This window comes from Mesitornis unicolor, unplaced genomic scaffold (assembly GCF_000695765.1).
Source record: "Mesitornis unicolor isolate BGI_N332 unplaced genomic scaffold, ASM69576v1 scaffold25480, whole genome shotgun sequence".
NCBI lineage: Eukaryota > Metazoa > Chordata > Aves > Mesitornithiformes > Mesitornithidae > Mesitornis > Mesitornis unicolor.
Window position 1 is genome coordinate 698 of NW_010160653.1, and position 9,292 is coordinate 9,989.

At 41.9% G+C, this 9,292-nt stretch overlaps 1 protein-coding gene across 1 annotated transcript; it reads left to right on the top strand.

The window, feature by feature from the left end:
* Positions 1–490: 490 nt before the first annotated feature.
* On the top strand, positions 491–7,965 carry NSDHL (NAD(P) dependent steroid dehydrogenase-like). The gene is made up of 7 exons (XM_010190594.1): positions 491–542; positions 1,111–1,272; positions 2,211–2,357; positions 3,634–3,762; positions 5,653–5,795; positions 6,675–6,777; positions 7,496–7,965. Exons 1-7 carry the CDS (start codon positions 522–524, stop codon positions 7,829–7,831), a joined length of 1,041 nt encoding a protein of 346 aa, XP_010188896.1. The 5' UTR covers positions 491–521; the 3' UTR covers positions 7,832–7,965.
* The last annotated feature ends 1,327 nt before the right edge of the window (positions 7,966–9,292 follow it).

Genomic DNA, 9,292 nt, shown 5'->3' on the forward strand with positions numbered 1-9,292 from the left:
GTTTAAAGTGACTGTAAAGCCATCAGAAGTCTCTGTGTGCAGCTTGTGGTTATGTTGGAAACGGATCTGAATAGGCACGTTGTCTTTTCCTGTCTTTCAATTGTACCCCACACAGTAGGATCCCAGCTGAGTTGGGAATTCTGTTTGCAATTGCTGGGAGGAAGAGTGTGTTTTAATGAAATGTTAATGAAACAACAGCCTGCGATGTGAAAACTTGGACAATCTAACGACTGGCTCCCCTCTCTTCGCTGATGGGCACCAGTGGGTGCTGGCGTTTCCTCTGTGTACAGTTACTTCTTGTACTGCTTATTTGTTCAGCAAGACAGGGAGAATTAACTCAGTCTTTTCATGCTTCTGCTTTAGCATAATGGCTTCAAACCTGGATTTCTGTAACTAGAAATGTGGGTTTTTTTTAAAAAAAAAGTTTGGTTTGTGTTAATAGCATGCTTAAGTAAATACTGTGAATAAAATAATATTCTCCTTTTTTAAAGGCATCAAATTGATAGTGAATCATCTGAGAAATGGCCACACGCCTCAGATCGGTAAGTTAAGGACTGAAATGATGCTTTATGAAGGTTTGTATCGCAGACACATATTTTCATAGATATTTCTTCTGAACGTTGCTAGAGAAGACATGAGACTGAGCAACTGCAGTGAACTCTTTTAATTTCCATTGTGGATAATTGACACTTTGTCGTAGGACCTTTGTTTGATGTAGCACTTAGAAACTTCTGAACAGTTGTCACCTTTGTGTGGTTTCACTGGGTTAAAATTCCCTTCAGCTCGATAGTATAAGTGTAGAGGTTGGTTTTTGTGTAGCAGTAATAAGGAGCAAATCTTATTTCCAACCAGGACAGAGAATTCTTTGTACAAAAGCTTCCTCAGACTCACTGCTTGTATCTTCTGTGTTGGTGGTAAGGTCTTCGGTCTCAGTCCAGTTAGACAAGGGACCAGACCAGAATTTGATATCTGAATTTAGAGTCCTCAAACTAAACTAGCTACTGACTAGTGCAAAATTCCAGCACATTAAGATCTCAAGAAGTTCAGATCAGTTTATTTGCACAGTTTGTTGTATCTTCTTGCTAAAGTGCTCCTCCCCTGTCTCTGCAGGCTGGTAAGAAATGCACGGTGATCGGCGGGTCAGGATTCCTCGGCCAGCACATGGTGGAGCAGCTCCTGGAGAAGGGCTACACGGTCAACGTGTTTGATATCCAGAAGAGATTTGACTGTGACAGAGTGCAGTTCTTCCTGGGAGACCTTTGCGACAAAGAGGTACAGACAACAGTACATGCCATGGGTGGATGGAAAGGGTGTCTGCTTAAATAAATGTTGGTTCAAACAGCTTACGGAGCCTCGCCTGAAGCACTGAAACACCTGGAGGCATTGCACAGCTTGTAAAAGGGTGTGTGTCTATGCCCCCCAAACCTTCCCTGCCAAATCAGTAGCCTCAGCAGTTTTCTGTGGCACCCTCATCTAGAAAATTTAAAGACTTGACGTCTGCTTGAAGCTGGAAAGAACAGAACTTGTTTTTGTATTATGATTTGCATTACTGTTAGCTCAGCTATACAGCCTAATTACAGTCACTGTTAGTAATTGCCTGTGGGTGCTCTCCCAGCAAATCTCAGCTGCGTGAGCATGGCAGAGTGCATTATCCTAATAGCTAAAGCACACCAAGACCTTGTCCTTAACTCAGTCACGTGTGTCAGCCTTGGCAAAATACATTTGCATGCAGTGTGGAGAGACATCTCCCCACCACTGTAAAGCATCACATCTCAGAGCTTTGTGACACTCGTCTCAGACACAGACATTGCCATGGGTACTGTTGACCATTAAGCCTGCTGTTCGCTGAGTTTTCTAACTCCAGTCTCCAGGTAATTTTGAGTCTTATGCCTGCACTTGAGGCTATTGCAAGTAGTTAAGCCTAGACAGCCTCCAGGTCTCAGAAGGTTCCCAGGTTCTTCTCTGGAAAGAAAAGATTATGTAGTGCTTTTTTACCTAACCAGAAGGAGAAGACATTGTGAAAATCCTGGATGCTAATCCTATTCCAACTGCTCACCTTTATGGAAAGAACATGATTTGAAATTTAGTGGGTTTGTTTCAATGAGAAACATAACTGTTTTATTTCCTTCCTTTTTTTTTCTTTTTTTTTTTTTACTGAGTAGACACTACTGCTGTTGCTTCATTGCTGTCTCATGTGATGTATCTTCCAGGCTTTGCTTCCAGCTTTACAAGGTGTGTCAGTGGTGTTTCATTGCGCGTCCCCAGCACCTTCAAGTGACAACAGGGAGCTGTTTTATAAGGTGAATTTTATGGGAACCAAAGCAGTCATTGAAGCCTGCAAAGAAGCTGGAGTGCAGGTAAGGCTAGAAAAGCACATGAAAACTATGAGATGCTGATGTGATTTTGTAACAGTTGCAGCATGGACCAATTTCAAACTAGTTCTATAGAGGGGCAAAGGCCTCTGAGATACTGAATTCCTACTTATTCTGTGAAAATTAGTAGGAGAGAGAGAGTCTCTTGGTCTCTCACTTAGTGCCTGGTGTAAGCTCAGTCCATGTTTGCCAGAGAAAACCTAAACATTGCAGTCTTCCTGATGCAGGAAAAGTATCCATTAAAATTTGTCCTACCACATGTCTGGGAATCACACACGGGAGAACCACATCTCACAAGTGGATTCTTTCATGCTTTAATAAGGGGACAGCTCTAAAAAGAGCTTTTCCTGCAGCAGAAGTATTCATATATTCAAGTATTACCTGTGTGAATTCTTTGACATATGATGAGAAGGAACGCATTGGTGCTCAGTATAATTTGGTTTAGAAAGTAATTTGCCCATAAAAGAAAGAGCCAGAGGAAACCGGGCTGCTGTTCAGGCAAGGTTGTGTTTTGGGTTGTTTTTTTCTTACATTATTTTGATATCACATGAGTCTTCATTTAAATTCTTAGCAAATTAAATTATGTCTATCACATAGGACTCCCACCCCCATAGTTTGTGGTTGTTGGGATGTTTTCCCCACATTGTGTAATAAGCTGTTGTACGAAATGGGCCACTTGGTTTTTACCTAGTTTGGATTCTGACAGAGCAAGGAGTTACCTTTTGTTGGAACTCCCTGACTCTAGTTATCTCTCTGTTACAATGTGGATCTTGTTTAAAATCACGTTTCTGATTCCTTAAATACATCACTGACTTCCTGTTTTGAATCCACTAGGGTATATTTTTATCCAACAAAAGCATCCAAGATAAGAATTATTTTTTTACTGTGATACTGTTATCATCAAGATGAGCAAATACATCTTAAAAACATTCATTGCATGTTAAGTGGTAACATACGCCAAGCCAAGCGGGCTCTCTGGTTTTCCTGGAGATGTTTTCCCCTTGACTGGCTGCCTTGAATGTTTGTTGAAATGTTTGAGTCTCCTTAAGGTAGCACTGAACAATGTGACAGAGTCAATTAAAAGAGTGGGAGTTTTCTTACCTGCAGTTTCAGATCATCTTCTACTAACTTGTGTTCTAGATTTAGTTTTATTATCTGTAGAATACGTTGATTAAACTTTATTATTGTCTTTACTCAGCCTTTGTAAATAATGATCCTTTTGTCTTAGGCTTTTAACTGCTTTCTTTCGCATCTATTACAGAAACTGGTGTTAACTAGCAGTGCCAGTGTAGTTTTTGAGGGCACAGACATAAAAAATGGATCAGAAGACCTCCCTTATGCAAAAAATCCTATCGACTACTACACAGAGACGAAGATCCTACAGGAGAAGGTATTTGTCATCATGTGGTTGACACTGTTATTTTCGATGCTCAAAACTGCCCTTCGAAAAGTAGGGCATGCCCTAGGGTACACAAGAGGCTCTTCGAGACCAAACAGATCTCCGTTGTTCTCGAGTCCTCCTTTCATTAAGAATGAGATCCTTCTTTTTACAGTTGCAGAGAATATCTGTGCAGAATCTTGCATAGGTAGCGACGCCTGCCAGAGTTTTCAGAGCATACCTGAAATAGAAAATTCCCTTCTTTTAGACAAATCTGTCTGACTTTAGCCCTCTTCTTCTTAGCATGGAGGTAAGTGAGCTGTGGACTCCTTTGTCCTGTAACAGAGAAGTGTGACAGGCAGCAGCCACTTGCGTCTGCCCCAGTGACCCCCATTCTTTTCCCTGGTTGGGTTCTGGGGGTGCTTTCCTGGCAGCTGCTGAGCAGCCCAAATACATACGTACTCAGTTATATCTTCCTTGGCTGGTGAAACTCCGAAGTACTGTATTCACTTAACAAAAAGAGAAGAAAATAAAGCTGTGACATAAATTACCAGGGAAGTTGAATGAAATAGTGTGTTACACTGGACAGGTTGTTTTTAGAGAAAGAATAAAAACTGGCAGAGATGTCACTTTCGTTGCAAGAGCCATGGGATAATCCCATCTCTTAACTGATCCAGCTTTGTTTTCAGAGCAGTTGAAGGGAGCTTTTTGCTTTCTCTGCTTCTCCTGGAAAGCTGTTTCAGAACCACATTTACCTGATTTGCATCTTGGAGTTGCAGCTGGGATTGTGAACAAGCCACTGGGAAAGGAGTTGACATGGAGATGTGGGCTGAGTGAAGGAGCGTGCCAGCCTAATGACAGGCTGTAACCTAATGATATTGGCCGTAGACTGAGAATATTCTTCTTAAAAAAGATCTGAAAATTTCCCTTTCATCTGCATGTCCGCTACCTTGGGCTTTCCAGATCACCAGTATCTGTTCTTTTTCAGGTTGTTGATGCTGCAGTATTTGTGGTTTAAACATGGTGTGAGAATGTTTTAAATTGAAGCAAACAAACATTTTTTCAAACATTTTTCATTGGCTTGCAATTCAGTTGTGGAAAGGATGTTCACTTTTTGTGCAAGAAGAATTTAGACTTTCTTCCATACTGAAGCTAACAGCGTGTCCTCTGAAGTCGAATATTAGCCTTTAAGAATTTTTCTTCTGTTCCTTGAGAAAGAGCTTAATTGAAAACGCAGCATTAAAAACATCTGTTCATTCACAGGCATAACCACTTTGCAGTAAAGTGGACTACTAAAGTGGAAGCTTAGGAGCAGCAATCAAGTCTAGCCCAATGTGCTTCTAATTATGCCTTTGTTTTGGGTGAAACAGCAAAAGTGTTCAGTGTTTATATGTGTTGTTTTTGGATTTTCAATAGAAAATCCAGCAGCTGTTAAAAATCAGTTTGGAAACTCCCAGTAGAATTAAATTTTCTTCAAGCATGCCTGGCTAAATCTGCTTAGCACTTGCTGCTGCCACGAAGATAGAATCACATCCTTTCTGAAGGAGATGGAGAAGGTCTGTGATGGAAATCTCCCATAGATTGATGAGAGAGACAGAGATTGAATTCCTTGGTGTCCTCCATTCCTCCAACATGCCCGTAAAGAATTAATGGAGTGAAGGAACTTTTAAATCTCCTCTGGTTTCTGTGGTGTTAAATGAGAGAGGCAGTATTTTGCCTGTCAATTCATTAAATGTTCAATAATGAAAACAGATTTTTGTTTTTCTCATTAAAGAGAAGTGGGAGAGGAGATGGGAGCAAAGGAAGAGTCATTTGTTTAGTGATGATCTTGGAATATATTAGTAAGCCGTATTTTTCTTCCCAGCCTTTCTCTCCTGATCTGGTTATCTTTTCTCCCTACAGGAAGTGCTCAGTATGAATGACCCAGACAACAATTTCTTCACTACTGCTATTCGTCCCCATGGAATATTTGGTCCTAGAGACCCTCAGCTGGTTCCCATTCTCATCCAAGCAGCTCAGAGTGGCAAAATGAAGTTCATAATTGGGTGAGTGAGGCTCAGTCATTTTATAGCTTTTGTTAAAATTGATGCTGAACATACAAGGCCCTTTTGGAAGGGAACAGTATTAAATCAAGATGCCTCCAACTGCTCTCTCAGCAGCAAACCTACACAAACTCAAGGTTTCCACTTCATGCAAGTCTGCATTCTCTTCCAGCTCAATCATGCATTCCTCATTTGAATTTTGCTGCCACTGCACAGACCTGTATATCCCTTACAAAGAAAGCAAATAAAATAGCCATTCACCCGTGAATGTAAGAAATGAAAATTACTCTTTCGCAGGATGGGGGATTGCAGCAATACTGGTTTTATGGCCAAATGAATATTGCAAGGGTTTTGTAACAAACCATTTGTTTCATTTAGCTGGACTCTTGAAAGTGATGTGCAGATTCATTTTCTATGCCTGTGTAGATGGTGGGTTAAATCTGTTTCATCTTGGGCTGAAGTTGGCTTGTTGAGGGAGTAAGTCAGAATTTGATGAGCCAAGCAATTCATAATTGAAAGCTTGTCCTCAAGTGCCTTGCTTTGTGTGAGTTACCACTCTGTTTTGATTTGTTCTGCTTCTGTGGATCGCAACACCTAGAAACCTGGTAACTTCTGAGGCTTAAAAATAGTGCTGTTACAGAAATGCCAACTTTTAGAGCCTTAGCAAGAGCTGAGACGATGATAACCTTTCCTCTGTCTCCAAAATAAGATGTAGCAATTTCAGCTCTCTGACAGGGTATAGCCTAGAGTTGCAGCACGAGAGAGCAAGAGAAGAGGCAACTTGGAATAAATACACCTTGTGAGGAAGTCTTTCCTTTTGCCACAAGCAGATTTTCCACCTAACTTGCCTTAGGGCTCAACATCTTCCCTTTTCCTGTGCAGGGATGGAAAAAACTTGGTAGACTTCACCTATGTGGAAAACGTGGTCCATGGGCACATCCTGGCTGCAGAAAATCTTTACCAGGGCTCACCACTGTGTGGGAAGGTAAGGAAGGACCGAGCAAGCACAGGGGGACGGGTGTCCCCTTGCTGAACTTCATCTGCAAGCCTCGCTTGGCTTCATGTGTCATGTAGTTCACACGGATTTTTGTCTGTACTGAACATCTATCTTGGAGATAAGTAGAACTAGCACACACAAACGGGTGAATTTTATTCTGTCTGTGGGTACAATAAATGGTTGCCCATCTGGTGACTGTTGTGTGCGACCACATGGGCTAAGATGCATGAATACACTTTAACTTTGTACTATGAAACTCCCTGTGAAAGGAAATCCAGGCAGACCTGTGGGCAGCCAAGATGCGTACATAAGAAACAAAAGTTATTTAGTTTTTATGATAGAGTTTAGAACAGAGAAACTTCTTATAGATTTTCATGGCACCACCGTGCTCCAGGCATGTGCTGTACATACAGCTGGGGTGATTTAATGTGTTTGTGTTGGGTCATGTCGTTCAGCTTGTGTGACCATATGTGTGTAATCTTAACCTCTGGCATGTTGGAAGCAGCTGGCTTTCTGACCAAAGAAGAGATTCACCACTTTTCAGCCAGAGGTGGTTGGTGCAGAGCAGTTTCTCATGAAAAGGTGTTCTCAGTCAAGTCAGGGACGTCAGTCTTCTCATCATGAACATGAGATGAGCCATCACAGAGACAAATTTGTGAAACTGTCATGATTTTATCATCTGGCTTTTTGTCTTCCTTTCTTTCAGGCATTTCATATCACAAACGACGATCCAGTTCCTTTCTGGGCTTTCACGTCCCGTATCTTGACTGGCTTGAACTACGACCCTCCCAAGTACCACATTCCCTACTGGCTGGCATATTACCTGGCCCTGGCCCTGTCTCTGGTGCTGTGGCTGCTGAGTCCGCTGGTCACCATCAAGCCCACCTTTACCCCCATGCGGGTAGCATTGGCTGGAACATTTCACTACTACAGCTGTGAACGGGCCAAGAGAGACATGGGCTACAAACCAGTGGTGAGCCTGGACGAAGCCATAGCCAGGACTTTGCAAAGCTACCCCCACCTACGCCGGGCTAAGGCCTGAGAAGTCCTAGATGGGTTTTTTTCCTACTTGATTTTCGTAATTGCTCTGACATCTTAACATAAACACTGAAGCAAATGTCATTGATTCTCTGGAACGGGGAGTTTTCCCAAAGTCCTCCTCCTCCTTACCTTTATCAAGATGGCTTTATCAGGGTTGAAATAGCCCTCCTGTAGGAGTCGTGCTAACAGTTCTTTCCTTTGATGTGACTTCTTGTTTTGAAACAGCTGCTGAACTATGAATAAACACCCCACTGTGCCCTCTTCAGTCCCAATCCAGCGTATCAGCATTCCTTCGCCTTCCCTCTCCACCCTTGTCCTCTGTTTTGTTGCTCTGGTGATAATGGCCACCTCTTCTCAGAGCTGCAGACTGGTTCATGAAATACTTATCGCAACTGATTCCTCTCCGGGATTTGGCTTTTTTTCCTGTACAAAAGCAATGAAAGAGTGGCACATGCCAGAAAAGGAGTTCTGCCACTGTCTCGTAAATCATTGAAGCTGATTTTGATATTCCCGCCATGACTGGTGGGTGATTTGGCTTCTTACTGAGTCATCAGAAGGAAACCTGAGAAAAGGCATACTAGGCCTCTCTTTGTAGGGAAGCATGTGCCTTTCTTTCTGTGGGAGCCTATTTCTGTTCAAAAATAACCCAAATAAATCAAGAGATGACTTCCTAATTTTGTGTTCCATCTTTGAAAGGGCAGATCCCATTCGGAACATCTCGGCGCAAACAGGATTTTAATCCTTCCCTTTGTGGGGTTAAAACCTTTGCTGTGGCTCTTTTCAGTCAGCACAACTGATTTTGCCATAACTCGCTCACTTCCCGTAAGAATTACATTGGTTGGAAATCCAACTGCCCAAAGCTCTCATCTTGTCTGACATATAATTGCTGGTAATGGTGATTTTTTTTGTTGCTTTGACCACTTAGCACATGAAAAAACCTCTTTTCCACAAGAAAATGGTTATCATAATACTATGTTCACCAGGCTGTTGAGTTTGACATTTCTATTAAGCATCCTTTACCCTATAATCTTTCTAAGTGCTTTAGTTCTGGGTTCTGGTTTGTTTTTAAATGAAGAGTTTAGGTTAGTGTTGGAGCTTCCCTCTGTGCCAATTCCTGGCTCCCCAGGAGTTTTGGTGTTTCAAATTTCAGAAGCATGGGAAATGCCTCACTCAATGAGCCTTAACCTCATCTGGGAACCCAATATACTGCTTAGAAATTAGTTTTATTTTAACTTCTGGCTATTTTCTGGAGAGTTTCATGTTTGGATTTTTTTTTCCTGGACATTTCTTTGCTGCTGTAACAGCTAGTTTTACCAACCTTTGCCTTCCTTCATCTTGAAGTAAATACCTGCCAGTTGCTTGGGACAGTTCACACCGTTCTGCTTTGCACTGGTCAGCCACCTTGGGCTTTTTTTTTCCCCAGCCTGTAGGGCTAAATATTTAAAGCTTGAATTCTGCAATT